This window comes from Blennius ocellaris (genome assembly GCF_963422515.1).
Source record: "Blennius ocellaris genome assembly, chromosome: 6".
NCBI lineage: Eukaryota > Metazoa > Chordata > Actinopteri > Blenniiformes > Blenniidae > Blennius > Blennius ocellaris.
In genome coordinates, this window is record NC_137655.1 from 17487481 (window position 1) to 17504574 (window position 17094).

The 17094-nt window shown below is 41.3% G+C and overlaps 1 protein-coding gene across 1 annotated transcript in view; it reads left to right on the plus strand.

Annotated features, from left to right (window-relative positions):
* LOC308131468 (ATP-binding cassette sub-family C member 4-like) overlaps window positions 1–16470 on the plus strand; it is a 37914-nt gene extending 21444 nt beyond the window's left edge. Inside the window, 11 exon segments of the mRNA XM_080498196.1 lie at window positions 846–996; window positions 3036–3155; window positions 3310–3420; window positions 3510–3610; window positions 5494–5685; window positions 7674–7829; window positions 10578–10667; window positions 11126–11298; window positions 11954–12059; window positions 13422–13556; window positions 14981–16470. Of these exon segments, the coding sequence (XP_080354322.1) occupies window positions 846–996; window positions 3036–3155; window positions 3310–3420; window positions 3510–3610; window positions 5494–5685; window positions 7674–7829; window positions 10578–10667; window positions 11126–11298; window positions 11954–12059; window positions 13422–13556; window positions 14981–15058 (1413 nt within the window). The 3' untranslated portion in view covers window positions 15059–16470.
* Window positions 16471–17094: the final 624 nt, after the last annotated feature.

Sequence of the window (17094 nt, forward strand, 5' to 3'; positions counted from 1 at the left end):
GTATGCCCTACACTGTTCACCTGGTTTGGATGTACCCTCAAATTAAAGCACATCTTGATTGCTTAATTAATTTTAAATCCATTGTGGTGGTGTATAAATCCTAAATGCAGAAAATTATGTCAACGTCCAAATATTCTTGTTGCTGACTTTACCCCAGAATGTAATGAAGCCACTGATAAATTGTACCACACGCTGAGTAAAATCCATAGTATTTATCATCTGAACACTCATAATGATACTTTATTGGATGCTTATTTCATATTCTAAACACAGTTCATGCGTGAGCACTCCTAAAGCCGCCGGACTCACTGCCTCCAATCCTGTTTAGGCAGATCTGGTATCCTGGTCTAGATGTGTCACTGAGCCATTAACACGGGTGATGAGTCACTGTGTTGTTGAGGGCTGTGTGGTTTGAGTGTGATGTATCAGACACCCACAGTGTGGTTCCCAGAGCTCTCTGCCAGTCACTGTGGCCATGCCTGTTGGCTGGCTGCACTGCCAGGGGAGGCTTACAGGCCAGAAGTGTTGAAGGGAAAGCCCAAGAGAGCCAGGGATATGAGCTGCAGTGGCCAAGTGGTGAATTCTCACCTGCTACTAAGTGAGAATTAGCGCTGCGATCGTTTTCCTTTCACACTGTGAGTCACATAAGCTCGGTCCCACAGCCTGCTGTCACCTTACTGTATACCTGCCATGGTCTCACACAAATATACCTGAAAGATCTTCTCTTGTTCAGCCTTAAATAATAAGCCCCGCTACCCTCAACAGTAGCCCGCACAGCTGCAGCAGTGCTTGTAGACTCTGCTACTGTTTGGTTAATATTTTGCTCACATCTGTTTCTCCGCCAGGTGTTTTTTCAAGTTGTCGGAGTGATTGCTGTCGCTGGTCTCATCATCCCCTGGATTCTTCTTCCTGTTGTTCCGCTCTTCGCCGTCTTTCTCATCCTGCGCTGCTACTTCCTGCAAACCTCCAGAGACATCAAGCGCCTGGAGTCCACCAGTAATTTTTTTCTGTTTTTCCTTTGGGTGGGTGGGGGTCTGCATGTCCATTTGTGGTAAGAGACAAAGGCGGACCACAGGAATGCTAATAGACCATTGAAGAACGCTGCGGTCATTAGCATAAAGGCTAAAGGTGGCGGTGCCCTATGGCTCGGCCACACGCAGTTTCCTCCAGAGATGAGAGTTCACGACATCACACACAATGGGAAAAATGCCAAGTGGGCATGACAAGGCCATAGCAAGCTTTAGTTCATCTATTTTATTCTGAGCTGAGAGCCTAAATGCACATTGACCAACAGTTTCTCTCTCTCTTACAGAACAAAAGTTCTATTAAATAGCTCAAAGGAAACATTTTGGCTTTGTCAATGACTTTGTACGTCTAATAAACAGAAACAAAAGGCCCCTGAATAGCAGCTTTTAGCTCAATCAGTGACAGGCATGTTTAATGGAGTACACATTAGGCTCGTCTGCTATAACCAGACATGGAAAGAGCCCTAAAAATATGTAAATGTAAATTGTAATTAAAAGTGAAAGTATACTATCTCTTCAAAATATAGCAAAACCCACCATCCCACAACTCCACAATTCCTAAATCAGAATTCTGATTTAGGAATTGTGGGATGGTGGGTGATTTCATGCATATATTCTGGGATTGCCCAAAGATGTTTGTCCTATGGGAACTGCTTGAGAGAAGTCAGAACTGAGTTAATGTCTATGATATCAGCTCAATATATATGTGATTCTGACGTTAGATTTATCTTTAACTTTACTGATACGTTGTATGTAGAAGTATTGGTAATATGTTTTCTATTGTTGACCATAAATTGAAATGGGTGTGATTTTAGGCTCCATCTTTATATGCTTTGTTTATATTGAATAAATAACTAGTAAAAAAAAAGTGAAAGTATAAAGTTATTTCAATATATATAAATTGTTGTTTTGTTTTATGCAAAAAGAATAAAAGACAGTAGCTACAAGATTGCATGTGAGAGTGTTTGAATATGCATTCAAATTAAAGACTTATTCAGAAGCATGTTATAGTCGTTTCTAAGTAAAAACAGAGACCTTAAAATATAACTCAATTACAATAATGTAAGTATCTGTAATGCTTTACTGTCACACCTCTACAGCCCATCCAAAGGGGTATTCATACAGACCGTGAAATCATTGTAAAATTACTGGGAAGCTTCGGACAAACCCTGTGGGATCCAGGATCTTTTTGGGAGGACGCCAAGGATCCACAATAGTGCCGATCACCCTGTTATAGAAACCACTCTGAGATGATCCGCGCTTTATGCTCGTATCATTGACACTAAGCATGTTGGATTAATGCTTTATTTTAGCTCAGGAAGAATTCATATCCAGGATCTTGATGCTGTAGCAGAAATCGACTCACGAGGCAGGAAATATTTGTTCAGTCCTTTATTGCAAAGTTGTTGCGAGCCCTTGTATCTTATGTCACCTAAGTCTCTTGTTGTCACATGGTACTAGTGACACTCGGGTCTTCTGCTGCTGTTGACATGTTCTTGCAAACTCCATCCAGCCAGGTCTTCCACGAATCTTTACCCACAAAGCATCTTTTTTGCCAGAGAAGTGCCTCTCACTTGATATAGTTTCTTATTCAGACCATTCTCTGTAAGCCCTGGGCTATGTGTAAAAATCCTCATCGATTTTCTGCCGCTGAAAGACCAGCCTGTCTGGCACAAACAATCCCCTTTCTCTCCCTTCTTATACTCACTTTAAACTTCAGGTCATTTTGACTATGTCTACTGGATTGTGGGCATGTGCACAGCTTTATGCATTGTGAAGAGGATGAACTGTGTCATGTCAAGGAACTTTACCTATTTGCACCAGATTGCACAGTTATATTTATCAGTTTTTATGCCACAAGGCCAATTAAAAGAAATGTTTTTTTTCTCTGGTTTCGCGTAGAGTCAGAACTGCTTAGAAAATCATCTCGTAGTTAATTGCATGCAACGCCGGTGTTCTAAATACTTGTTTTTTCACCCACTGAGATTAGTTTCTTTGTATTTCTTTCAGCTCGAAGCCCGGTCTTCTCCCACCTTTCTTCATCTCTCCAGGGTCTGAGCACCATTCGTGCCTTCAAAGTACAACAGAGGTTTCAACAGATGTTTGATGAGTATCAAGACCTTCACTCAGGTGAGAGTAACTGTAATATCTCACATAAAAAAACTGTTGACTTCTATTCATCTTTGCTATGATTGACATTTGAAGAATTTTTTTTTTTCCATTTCAAAACTGGAATTTTACACGAGGCCTCGTCCAATGTTTGTATGGTTGTGCTTGTTTGCAGAAGCTTGGTTCTTATTCCTGACTACCTCTCGCTGGTTTGCCGTGCGTCTTGATGGGATTTGTTCCGTTTTTGTCACCATTATTTCCTTTGGCTGCATTTACCTCAGGGATGGTAATGTATAGCTTTCATTATCACAGCATGTTCAAGTGCAGCGATACCACAATAATACATCTGCCTGCTGATTTCGTCTGCTCTTATAGGCCTGGAACCGGGAGCAGTGGGTCTGGCGCTCTCTTATGCCATTACACTTACCGGCATGTTTCAGTGGGGCGTCAGACAGAGCGCTGAGGTTGAGAACATGGTAAGAAAATCTGCGTACATGGTCTGCAAATGTCGTTAAACAAAATTTTTTGCAGTATAGCCTATTTTATAATTTCAATATATCTTCAATACACTTGCCATGCTATACACTCTGTTTCCTATTTCCTATTTCTTTCTAGCCCCCCTCCCCCCCACATTTCTCATGCTGCTTGACAAACTGTATCACTACAATCTTGGCAAACAGAACAATGTATGTGCAATAGATATCTAATCGTAACTCCTAACTTTGTTCATTATTGGTTAGAAAAATATCCCACTGATTGATGACATTTAATGTTATAAAGTGGACTTATAGATGGGCAAAAAATACACACAGTTCATGTTTTTTGTAACTCTGGATTGTGCTTATTTAAAAAAAAAATTTAATGAAAAAGATATAATATATTCTAGATTTTTGTGGTTTCAGTTTTAAAATTCATCGAGCCTGCATTGCACACTAAGGTTGAGGGTTGTAGATGAGAATTTTAACAGGTAGAGCTGTACTTTAAGGATCTAAGCACAGAGTGAAGTACTTGACTTAAGTGTATTATGGAGCTTGTCCAAACACATGTAATGATCATTTAATGTTGTTATTATGAGCTCTAAGCAGAGAGGACTATTGAGTGAAGTTGTGTCACGTCATTATCAATTATACGTTGGTGTGTTTTCTAATTTCTTTGATGGCGTCATCCGCCATTCCCTTTGGATGCCATTGCATCTTTGCAGTTTTCTAATATTATGTTGAATTTATTTTAGTAAGCATTACTCTGCATCTTTTTTGATGTAACCAGTTGAGTTTGTGTGAATTTTATAGCTGCTTTTGTCAGTCAATATTTCCCCTGAAGGGGCCGTCAGAACAACTTGTTACAGCTCGTAGTACATACTGTACTACTAGCTGTGTTTGCATGGACACAAATGATCTGAATGAAAGCCTGAACAGAATGAAATAGCTTTATGTCAATGCTCGAGATTCTGCTTTGGAAAAAAATATATTTTAGAAGAAGCAGGATGGTCTATGCTTCTTATCCTGAACGAGTCCATGTAGACAGTCATTGTGATCATGTCACCCTCGTTGTGGTCAAATTAACTTTATTGAGCATGGCGGTTTTGTAATTTCTTTGCATTCCTCATTTCAGTCATTTATTTATTTCCACAACTTCACACATACAATCAGGGATTATGACTTGGGCATAAATATTTGAATATTGTGAAAAATAATGGACAACCCAAAAAGCGAATACATTAATATCATCATGGAATGCTTCAGAGATGCTGTTTTGATAAAAATGATAAATGGCAAATCACATCTAATCAATTCAGAAGACATCGCTCCTCCCAAATATGGAGAATATGTTTTTTTTTTTATCAGTCCAGCTAATAAACCCACTTTCAGCACTTGTGGGCTTCTGAGTAAAGCTTGATATGGGACCATGTGTGTGTCACAAACAGTTAATGTCACCATCTAAAACATTGTGAGAAACAGTCAATGAATGAATGGGATCATGTTTTTAGAGTGTGAAGACACATCAATCTGACCATGTTATGCAGTGTTCATGTGCACAGGTCAGTCAAGTCCCTTTGAAATAATTCAGATTGCGGGGGGGAAGAGTGACCATGTAAACACAGCTAACGATTTTAAGCAAAGTTCTGTCTTGATGATCACACTATGAACCATGCCTCCATTTAGAACCTATTCGGACAATAAAGCTCACCGTGACATTTCCGTTGTACCAGATGTAAGATCGAGCCCCCTGTTGTTGAATCATTAAACAATTTATAAATTGTTTTAATGTACAGACGCTCATTAACTGTTTTAAACATTTTTCAAGTCCAAAAAAGCTAAATGTATTAAAATAACATGAATTCAATATACTTGTGTTTTAGATGACATCAGTTGAGAGAGTGGTTGAGTATGCAGAGCTGGAGAGCGAAGCGCCATGGGAGACTGACAAACAGCCACCAAGTGATTGGCCAAAGGCGGGCTTCATCAACTTTGACAGAGTGAACTTCTCTTACAGCGCCAGTGAACCTTTGGTCCTAAAGAACCTGAACGTTGTCTTCACATCCCAAGAAAAGGTCGCTGCCTCTATTCCCAACCCGTGAATGCTTACTGGTGTGTACAGCCCATGACTGAGGTTGATATGCAGACATTGTCGAGAGTGTCGGGTGGTTCCTCTTTATGTGGCATTATTTTCAAATCAATTATTTAAGGGACAGCTTATTGTAATGCTGAATCTTCAGGACTATACCATTTGTGATTCATGGAATACATATCATGTAATTAAGACTGTTCAAGTGGATCCATTTGTCTCCAATTTGCATTTTGAGCTACCTGACGGTGACAACTGTTTATTCACTATAAGAGAGAAGGAGAGGCCATGGGAGCAGGGTGAAGAAAAAGAACGTAGAAGGCAGAGAGAGATGGTTGAGGATGATTGAAATTGTGTTTAATGCAGGCGGGTGGGGGGGGGGGGTATTTTGCATGGCTATGGTTGGCCAGGGCGGCTGATTTCACAATGGGTGGGTTGATAAGTGTCGAGGCCCTGGCTCTGGCAGCCCATGGGAGGGATCTCTGCAGCAAGTCGTTGGGGTAAAAGGCTTTGTGCATATTTACAGTTTCCTTTATACCCTTTCACCTGCACTACCATCTGCAGTGCAGGATTTTCTCTTCCTGCCCCACACTGCAAACGTTTACTGTACATACATGAAAAACACACAAATTACCACATAACTAACTAAACAGTTGTATTTAAAGAAACAGGTATCATGGAAAGTGAATATTTAACTCTGTGACTTGGAACATGTAAACAATATTCTTTGTTGTTTCTATGTTGGTGTATTCTTTTTTTATATATGTTAAGGGCCTATCGGTAAGTAGAGAGCTGTTCCCTTTAATGTAGGTTTCAATTGATAAAACCTTTCACTGTAATGCAATAATTACAGTTTGAACTCGATTCTCTAGCGGAAGTCAAGGTTTGTTGCAATTTTTCTTGGTTTCCTGAGAAAGCTCAGCCCAGATTTCCCCTTGACTGGAGAATGAGAAATACTTTGGCTGTTTATTAACATTCCCATGCATGCATCTGCAAATAACCTGTTATGGTGTTAAGAAATGATGGTAACGTCTGATTCGTCAAAGCAGTAGAGACCTTAACACAAAGGAAAATGGATTAGTTGGGGTTATGATTGATTAATTATACAATGTTCAGCGTTTGATTAACATTCTGTAATCTGTATTTGACTAACCACGAGCTTAGAGTTAGTTGACAACAGTGGTCTAATCCATAGATAGATCACTGTTACACCCAAGCGGAGTCTTTGGTAAACCTCTACTTAAACAGGTTGCTTCCCACTGGCGATGTAATGACATAAAGCAAGCCTAAGTGATGCCAGGTGGCTGTGTCGGTCATTATCAGACCAGTTCAGCTGAACAAGTGGTGATTTGAGTTGTGCTGTGGTTTAAAAAAATATTTGTAGTCACTGGATCTCATCTCGGATTCATTTGAGTTTTTCTGTGCTGCGCTTCTGTCTATCCACCTTTTATGCCTACTTTTAGGGCAGCACAGATATGCACCCACATATACATTCATCAAATATTCTAGCAAACATAATCTAACATGCAAACTGGCCAAGAATATATATTAATAGGCTATGCAAATGCATTTAAGTAACATGGTGCTTTTCCACTTTTAGCAGATTTACATGATTAAACTTTCATACAATGCCATTAAATGCCATGCAAGGCATTTAAGACCATCACAAAGCTAGTGTAGCACATTGATATGACACTGAGGTGAGCCTTATAATTGAGTTTAAATGAAGATTCAAAATTTTTAATTGTAAAAATCTAATTGAAACATCGTTTTGAGGTTCATCAAGGATTTTCTTTCCTTCTCATCTGTCAAGATGTATTTAGAAAAAAAGAAAAAAAAATGAAAAAGGGTCACAGTCTCTTGACATCATTTCATCAATAAGTAATAGTGTATATATTAAAACATAAAGGAGCAAATTAAAGAATTTTCATAATTTCATCATTTTCATTCTAATATAACTACTTTTCTCTGTAGGTTGGCGTTGTTGGGAGGACTGGAGCTGGTAAAAGCTCCCTGATATCAGCCTTGTTTCGACTGTCAGAACCTGAAGGAAGAATTGTGATCGACGGCTTTCTGACTTCTGAGATCGGGCTGCACACGCTGCGCCAGAGAATGTCTATCATCCCGCAGGTGCGCCTTTAAAATCATCACAACTGCAGCTGCTGTGTCTCCTGAACCAAACTACATCAAATAGACACATTCTGGACTGTTTGATTTCACCCACAGTCAATAACTGTTTACATAATGTCATCATTTATTAGAACTCAAGCTCGGGATCTATTCAGTTAATTTCTTTTTGTCAAATTCTACAACTGCTTTACGTCTGCTTTGACGTCTTAGTTAAAGATGCTGTGACTCCTTACGATTGAGCAATGGGAGAAATGTTAGATGAACCATGGCTACAGTAACCTTCATGCTTTGGCCCCCTTCTTTTTTACACGGCTTGCTTTAAAAAAGCTAAAACAAGTGAGGAGAATTACAGTCGTCACTCAGGGGATTTCTGAAAGTGAGACAAACGGATGCCTTGAGACAGTTTAACTTTATTTCCGCTTGTTGAAACTGATACGGCATTAAGAAAATGCCAGCCTGCGGGTGAGTGTCAGCAGAGTGGAGGGAGGGGAGAAGACTCCCACGGCCTGTACTGTGAAGAGAGCAGTTCCCCATCCCTGACAGAGGATTAGCCCTCTACCCCCCAAACATGGGAAAGCTGCTTAGAAGAAGTCTCCCCCATCCTCACAGTCAGAGTCTCCTTGTACACCGTCACTTAGCCCAAGTCTCAAACATTTCTCGGGTGCAGCCAAGATGCCCAAAAACAGTTTCATTAATTCTTTTCTGTGGATTTGATGGGTTTCTGGCATCTTCGCCGCTTCAGATAAAGTTTGACTTCCCGGTCCAAACTAGTTTGAGATGGATGTGATGTACGTTTGATGTGATTTTGTTTACTACTGTGTCTCTCTCCTAGAGGGAGAGACTTGTGCAAAGTGGCAGGTTACGAGTCAGAACTTTAGCTTCATGCCCATCTCTATCACACACCGGATGGCATTTTCATTCTGTCGGCAGCTCTCAGAGGAGTTGAGTTTCTCTGTTCTGTACAAACTTACATATGGAGGAAAGTCTCTTGGATTCACACAAATTCATCTGAAAGCCTTTTTTTTATTCTGCGAGACGCCAGAGATGAAGTGATAGTCAGTCAACCTTTCACATGGAAAAAAAAATGGAGTCTGATACGTGTACTATACATTGCTAGTGAGGAGTTTCATTATTTGCCACCCACAGATTTGATTATGATAAGCTTGTATTAGCATACAGCATTAAAAAAGGATCCATTTCAGTTTCTATTGAATTCTCAGGAATGACTTCGTAAAAAAATGAATTCTGAGGCAAACAGAGGGCTTAGAATTGGTGGAGCACATAATCGGTCTATGGAAAGCTGTGCTTGAAAGCAGTTTTTCCGACCTAACATTGAATCCTCAATTAAAGTGTGTCACAAAACTAGTTTGAATTGGGACTTCAGCTGGCTTAATGACAAGGTGGTATTTTGGTGACAGGGAAAAAGCTCATAGGAAGTAAAGAGGTGGAACATTTTCTGAGGCACAGGTAGTGGGCCTGAAGTCCTGAAAGCTTTATTTTTCCTGAGCTGTTAGTCTTGAGTCTTCTATCCCACATGACAGTGCATTAGAACACAATTTTTGAGGCAAGTGTACACTATATATCTTTGGCAATGAAGCTGGCCTTTAAGAGAACAGACACGCTGTTGTAACCATAATGCAGGACTCTCAGCCTTCTGGACCCATTGTGCACTTCACTTTAGCTTCTGGTCTAATCTGACAGTTGCCAGGGGAAGATTTCATATCTTGATTCGAGGCCCGATCCCTATCTGAAGTGAGCCGGAGTTATCATATTGCCTGGACTGTGATGTGGATACAATGGGAGCATCGGTTTTGGTGATGGATACTTCCTGCTCTGCGTCACTTCCATTACAGTGACACGCTCTGTCACATCTCATTAAAGTCTCCTCATATGGTCATTATAAGTATTTAGGTGCCATAAAAGCTCTGCTGTGTTCCATAGGTAACCTCGGATGTTTGTTCAGAGATAAAAACAAAGTGAAAACGATGCTATATGAAAATCTTATCTCCAGCAGTTGTGTACCATAAGAGGCGACTGAGCCTGTTTATGCCTACTGAGGACAATCCGCTTGCAAGTGTTAAATCACTCGAAGGTTGGAGCAGGATTTATGAATACATACAGTATCTGACTTTGACTTGAGAAGATTGCTCCTGTTTATCAGGTTTACCACAAATGGAGTGGCATGTTGGAACAGTGCCTGTGGAGTCACAGCATCTTTCCCTCGCACTGTAATAAAGAGCTTTATTTACTCTCTTAAAGATGGCTCTGCAACCGAACCGTTATACAGGTGCGTGGCTTACCATAAATACATATCTCAAGACTTTCTAGCTGTCGAGGATCCAAAGGTGTCCCTTCGTGAAAATAGTCGGCTGACGTGTTCAGCAATATTGACCGTCTGTACATTTTGAGATTTTTACTCCTCGTGCACAACTTGAAGAATATTCCAGTGTTGACCTGTTAGCACTTTTGTGATCTTTTATATATTTAGACAACCTTGCAGAACTATTCTCCTGTAGCACCAGAGCACAAACGCTGGTTTTTCAAGTAAAAAGATCAACTTATTGAAGCATAGTTGGCGAGAGCATTGAATAGAGCTCCTGAGTGGGGCAAGTCCTTTGTGAACATCTTCCCCTCACACATTGCCTAGTGGTCTTCTATAAAGCCTGTCTTAACCCTTTCAGACATCTTCTCTCTTGTCATTATCTTAACTGGCCACGGCCTTCTCTTTCTATATCCATCTATCCACAGGACCCAGTTCTCTTCACGGGCACCATGAGGAAGAATCTGGACCCTTTCAGGCAGCACACAGATGAGGACCTGTGGAATGCACTCCAAGAGGTACTCCAGCGTGGCTCTGAATGATTCCCCCTTGCCGGCCCAGGGGGGATCCCTCTGTCCCCACGTACAATGCTGCCATTCAGCCTCCCTGCTCGCCACAAGTCATGGGGGGAAATCCCATTAGGGCCATGGGGCCCAGCTCAATGTGCGGCTTGTAACTGGGAACCATTGAAAGTGCTGGGGGAGATGTGTTTGGGCAGTCAGGCCAACCAGGATGAAGGCTCCCCCCACAGTGAAGGGCTTCAGCTCCTGGTCCTGCCTCTGAATGGGTTTGGTGGCCTGGATTAAAGCTAGAGGCTGGCCACAAGAGAGCACTGGCCAAGGTCATCAGTGGACCTGGCTCTGCATTGTGCCAGGCAGTTAATGGGTGTGTTTGGATGGCTCTTTAAAGACATCCCCACAGGATGCCTTTATGCAGGAGTAATGAAGGGTTGGGGCTGTGCTCTCCCTCTCCGCAGGTGCAGATGAAGGCCGCGGTGGAGGAGCTGCCCAATAAGCTGGAGACGGTGTTGATGGAGTCGGGCTCTAACTTCAGCGTGGGCCAGAGGCAGCTGGTGTGTTTGGCCAGGGCCATCCTCCGGAAAAACCGCATCCTCATTATTGATGAGGCCACGGCCAATGTGGACCCAAGGTCAAGAAACCCTTCAGAAGTGTTGATGATCATTTATAAAGAGTCCTACTCAAGATTGGTCGTTTTAAATTGTAAAATAATTAAATAAAAGTGTAGTACTACTCAGAATTTCTATGCAATGATTCAGAAATTATATTTAAAAGGACACTCATGCTAAAGCGTCTGTGCAGATGTAGAGCACACAAGTGAAAGTAAATCCTTGAAAACTTTCCACTCTATCAAACGTTGCTTTGTGGCGAGAGACATATGATGCAGCTTTTGTATTTTGTATTTTTCTGGTCTGGTCAAGGAGGGCAGTGTGTCAGCATATTTTTCTATGTCTTCATGATCTGAAGATGTACAGCATGTTGTAAGTGCTTAATCTAGAGTGTAGTATGATGTTTTTATTGAACATTTTAACATGTGAAAATACCACAAAAAACACCAATACGTAATTGAATTACCGTTGATAAGATCTGCAAAATGCAGTATGTGGAAAACTACACTAAACAACCTTTTAACACGTAGCATCTCTAAAACCTTTCGGGTTGTGTCGACTGCTGCACATATTTCGCTGCTGATGAACTATTGTTCTGTGTTGCGTAAAATCCCTGCCCAAGGCGCTATAGGAAGAGAGGTTTTTTGTTCTCAGGTGTTGTGTTCCCTGCTTCTTTAGAACTGACAGCCTCATCCAGGAGACTATCCGGGACAAGTTTCAAGAGTGTACCGTCCTCACCATTGCTCACAGGCTCAACACTATTATCGACTGTGACAGAATACTGGTAAGTTTGGATGCAGTAAATTTCCATAGTCCCCCGCTTCAGCCAATAATCTGAAGTGACTCTGTTGGCAGAGTTGATAACAATGATAGTTATAAGGCAGCTTTGGATTGAGCGGAGGGGACAGCCTTCAGTTGTTTGTGCAAAAATAAGGTCCAGACATATTTTTTTTTTACGATTTTCTAACTTCTGTCTGTCTCGCCTCCAATTGTTTTTCCAATCTGTGACGTTACCTGCCAAAACATCATGTTCATTCCTATTGTATGTATGTCAAACGCACCTGAGAAACACCGAGATGCATACAAACCCCTTGTTTCTTTCTTGTCTCACTAGATAAACGGCAGATTTAATTCATTTGCTTCATTCTGCAGCAGCTGGGCTGATTTCTTGCTCACAGCAGTCTTTTCATTGAACCCGCACTCATGCCACTTGATCTTTGGCCCCTTTGCTTCCAGTGCCTGCAGAGGTGCCAATTAGTGCCATTTGTGGCAGCATTTGTTAAGCGTCGATGGAGGACAGGGCGCGACCTGGTGGCTGCTCGGTCACTAAGAGGGGTCTGCTGAGGAAAGCCAAAATATCGCACAGTGGGGACTGCTTCACACCTACACTTGTGTTAAATGCCCCCTGATGCCACACACACCCCGGAAGAAATGAATTGCGAGCCGTGTGAATTTCCCTCCTCCAAATCTGAACCTGTGCCCCATTTTGACACAGAGTGCTTTCCAAGATATAAACTCCATCTCCTGATGGCCTGCCCTTAAACTTTTGATTACTCCAGCAGCTGTAGAAGTCGCCCTTTTCTACTTAACACTCGAAACTGGGCTTTACTGATAACAACCTGCTCATTACTGCTGTAAGGGGATCGAGCTTTTTCAAATTTGTCTGTGATTTAATTGTAGTCTTTTTGCAAAGTGCTTGAATTGGCACTATTCTTTGTATAGGGTACATGGCATGTGATGACATAGAAATGATGGTAATTTTCTTGAGTGTGTTAAAGGTGTGATTGTTGGATTTGGCTGAGGACCACCCATAGGCCACTGAAATGCCGGGATAACTACACGGATAAATCACTGATCTCCTGTCTGTCAGAGTCAGCGTACTGGACTTTCACACTGCTAACAGGTTACACTCATTGTCCACGGTCCTTTTGAGCAGAAACAGGCGCCGGTGTTTGCTGATGCATGAGTCACATCAAATGGATGGTTCCTATGTGCACAGACCTACTGTTTCTCTATTCAACTTGCGCTGTCTGCATGCATCACTCAGCAGTCAAACAGCTGAAATGTCAGTTTTCCCCAAAGCAAAGTATACAGCCGATGGCACACGCATACACTCTCACACCCACCATTGTACAAATGATTGCAGGTCCTGGATGCTGGCAGGATCCAGGAGTATGATGAGCCATATGTGCTGCTCCAGAACCAGGATGGGCTTTTCTACCAGATGGTCCAACAGACAGGCAGAGCCGAAGCTGCCTCGCTGCTTCACACAGCCAAACAGGTAACCACATCCACCTGTATCCCAGAACCAGGCTGTCGCTAAATAAGAGTCCAGTCATGGCACACTAATCCCAGACTCTGCCTTTAACTCCAGACTCCATTGCTCACCTCCAAAATAATACAGCTAAGCAACACAAGATGTGCATAGCCCTGACAATGCAAAGACACTTGATTACCATTTTAATTTAAAGTGTCTACTTGGAGCATTGCGACACCATAACATTAATTTCAAGAGAGAAATTGTCCCTTTGTAGATTTACATCCTCTGATATTATCGGAGAAACTCTCTGTATAATCTATTTTCTCATAATGTAATTTTGAGATCATTTTAGTGATGATTCGAGAAAAGCAGCTTTCTTTGCACTATATCTATTTTGAAATATTGGGTTTAACTTCATTGCGATTTGGGATAAACTTTCTATGGGGATTACTGTAATAGAGAATGTCCATATATTTTCCCTGTGAAATTCATTTGTGATGTATTTCCCCTTCAGACACTGAACAGATAAGAGCTGGCTATTCATTGTTCAATTCCATTTTATGTGCATCTGTCTGGGACTACAGATACCATATTGCAACTTCAAACAGGTCTTTGTGAAATAAGAAAAAGTAGGCATCATTTCATTTTCTCTCTGTCCCTCGCACAAATTTATCAGCGGAACTGTATCTTCTCAGCCAGAGGAATGAAATGAGTAAAATACTGATTTCAAAGACCCAGCACACTGTGGTATTATTTGGTATCGTCTTACCCTGCACACTAGCGGATTGGTAGTGACATTGTTCAAGCCCTTACGTTTTCCTTTCTTTATTGTAGGGTGCTCTCCTTAGATCAGATTACTGCAGCATCCATAACTGTCTAGCACCACTTATTAAATACTGAGATGGTCCACATGTTGTGTGTCAAGTTTCTATAGTTGTCAGTCAAGGTTTAAATACATTCAATAATCTGATATCAACCTCAAGCTCCTTTGTCCACGTAGAAAGAGAATCTTAGAGGCAACAGTATATCTCAAGCTGTGGCCAAGCTTCCACCTCTTTTCGCTTCTTTTTCCACAAACTTTCTAAAGTGAAATAGTGTGTCTGTCAGAGCCTCTTTTGTATAAAGATTCTTTTTGGACACAACACTGCTAACCAGTTTTTTTTTTGTTTGTTTTTTTTTTCTCAAATAGTGGCTCTGCCCAGCAGCTGCTGTTAGATAAAATTAACACCACAAATAATTCCTGTGATTATCTCCGAAATTTTTCTCCCCCGAATTTCACAGTCATTTACGAGGATAAATAAGCCACTTTTGCATGCTTCAGCGGATGATAAATCCCATCACCGTACTCTGACTGGATCTGTCATAAATCACACCTTCGCAGATCGTAGCTGAGATTGGACAGTGTGCTTGTGTTCTGTGACACTGCTTCCCTGATCCGCTTTCAGGTTTACACAAACAAAAAGCGGGTGACTGATGCGCGCTGTGCCAAGGACATCAGTGTCATCTTCGAGACGTCTCTCTGACACTTTGGAGAGTCGCTGTGGTCTGCCTGCTCGCCGTCAGTGACCAAACCTCTTTACCAGATTCCTCGATGTACAGTAGAAATGTCTTCCGACTCCCAGAAGGCTCAGGGTACTTCGTGCTGCTGTCCATTACACAGACCTTTGGTCTGAAACAGAAAAGAGACAATTATGTGAGGCAGAGTGTCAGCCTCTTACTGCATGGGTGTTTATTGATCCCACAGTGCTATGTTTATGTATGTGTGCTCTGGCCTCCTGAGGTTCTTCGCTATCCATGTCTTCTGCACCGGTGCTGGGAAGAGAGCAGATATTGGATGTGTTTAGTCTGTGCAATAACTAACGGGTGGCTTGAAATATTCTTTTAAATCCAACATTGTTTTGTAAAACTGAAGTCTTTTCATTATTTGGAAAGTGCTTGACAAGACAAGGAAAACCTGAGGAAACACCAATGTTTTTAGTAATTATTGTGCCTTAATCAGACCATTGATTTTTAGTAATTGCACTGTTTTAATTGGTCTTCCTGCACTTTGACACGAGTGGTTTTGTATCTACCTCAACTCTTATCAGCAAATTACACAGATCAGCCATAAGATTATGGCCACACATACATACACACACACACACACACACACACACACAAGCACACACACACACTTTTAATTCTCGTTCTGACAGAAGCAGTAGGAGAGACTTAATTATCATTGTTTAAGGGACAACAAGAAAATATTGGCAGCTATATTTGGCAGTTCAAAATGAATAAAAAATAAAAATATACAAGAATAGATCAGATCAGATTTGAAGGATTAGGATATCAACACTACATGTGGGTAGAATTGTTTTGTAGTGTATTTGGTGAGGTTTTAGGCAGTGTGGAGCTGCTTTTAAAGTAGCAGAAATGAGAATAGTTACTGTCCAGGATGAATAGAGTCTTGTATAATCATCAGGTCTCGTCTTGTAGCTGGTGACACTCTCACCACTGCTGTCAGTCCGGTCTGCTCTCCACAGTACGGCTGGAGAACCACACAGTAGGCCAAAAAGCTAAATAGCTGCAAACAAGGCCAGAGTGCCCATGTTGGTCATGGTCTTATGGCTTGTCAGTCTTCCAAAATTACTCTTCACGCACTCACACCAAAACTCTTGGGACAAACATTTAATAGCTTTTGAAGTATTTTTGTCAGTATTTTCTTCTGTCTCCATGCGTTTGCTTTTACCTTTGCAATGATTTGGATGAAGTTCAGTCTGAATGTTTATAGGTCACACATTTCTCTCTTTTTGTGTCGGTTTCTCACGCATATGAAGTATTACTGAAGGTGATATATTTATGGAGTTTGCACTTTATTATTGTATAGTAAATGAAAGGTGACGGGAATGTTCACCTCAAGTTTACGTTGAATATTAAATGTAAATTTCATACAATAAATGGATATTGCTCAAAATGTTCAATGCTGTCGTCTTTTTGCTTCGTGTGGAACCCTCCCAGAGCCGTGTATCATCCTGCATTCAGTCGTCGGAATGGTTTGTTTGCCTCAGGTCAGCGGTTATAACTGGTCTTGAACATGATGCTACAAATTGGTAAGTGGTTAAAGAAGACAACCTGGTCATTACTGTGTTGAGTCAAGCCGTTTTGAAATTCTGTTTGAGTGGTGAAGTGGTGCAGCAATCCACTGTTATTCTAACATGTCAGCAGGGCAATATGACGATTAAGTCCTGAATTGTAATTTTGTCATTACCAGCTCCATTAGGAAGGAGCTGTTTAATTTGGCCTCGTATAGACAAGAGCAGAGCCAGTGATTACACATTCAGAGATTGTTGTCAGTAAACACTTGGTTTGGTCTAAAAGGCACCATTTAACTGGGCCCAAATTTGAGTCGTGAACCGCAAGACTTCAGCTCCTTTAAAAGCTGAGTGATTTACACAATTCATTAAAGCCAATGAATCTTCAGCCAGCCTCATATTAAATGGTTACTTACTCTCAAATAGCCCCGTGGGAGTTGAATTGTTGGCTTGCGAATAGATTAAAGTTTACATTGAAAAGAAAA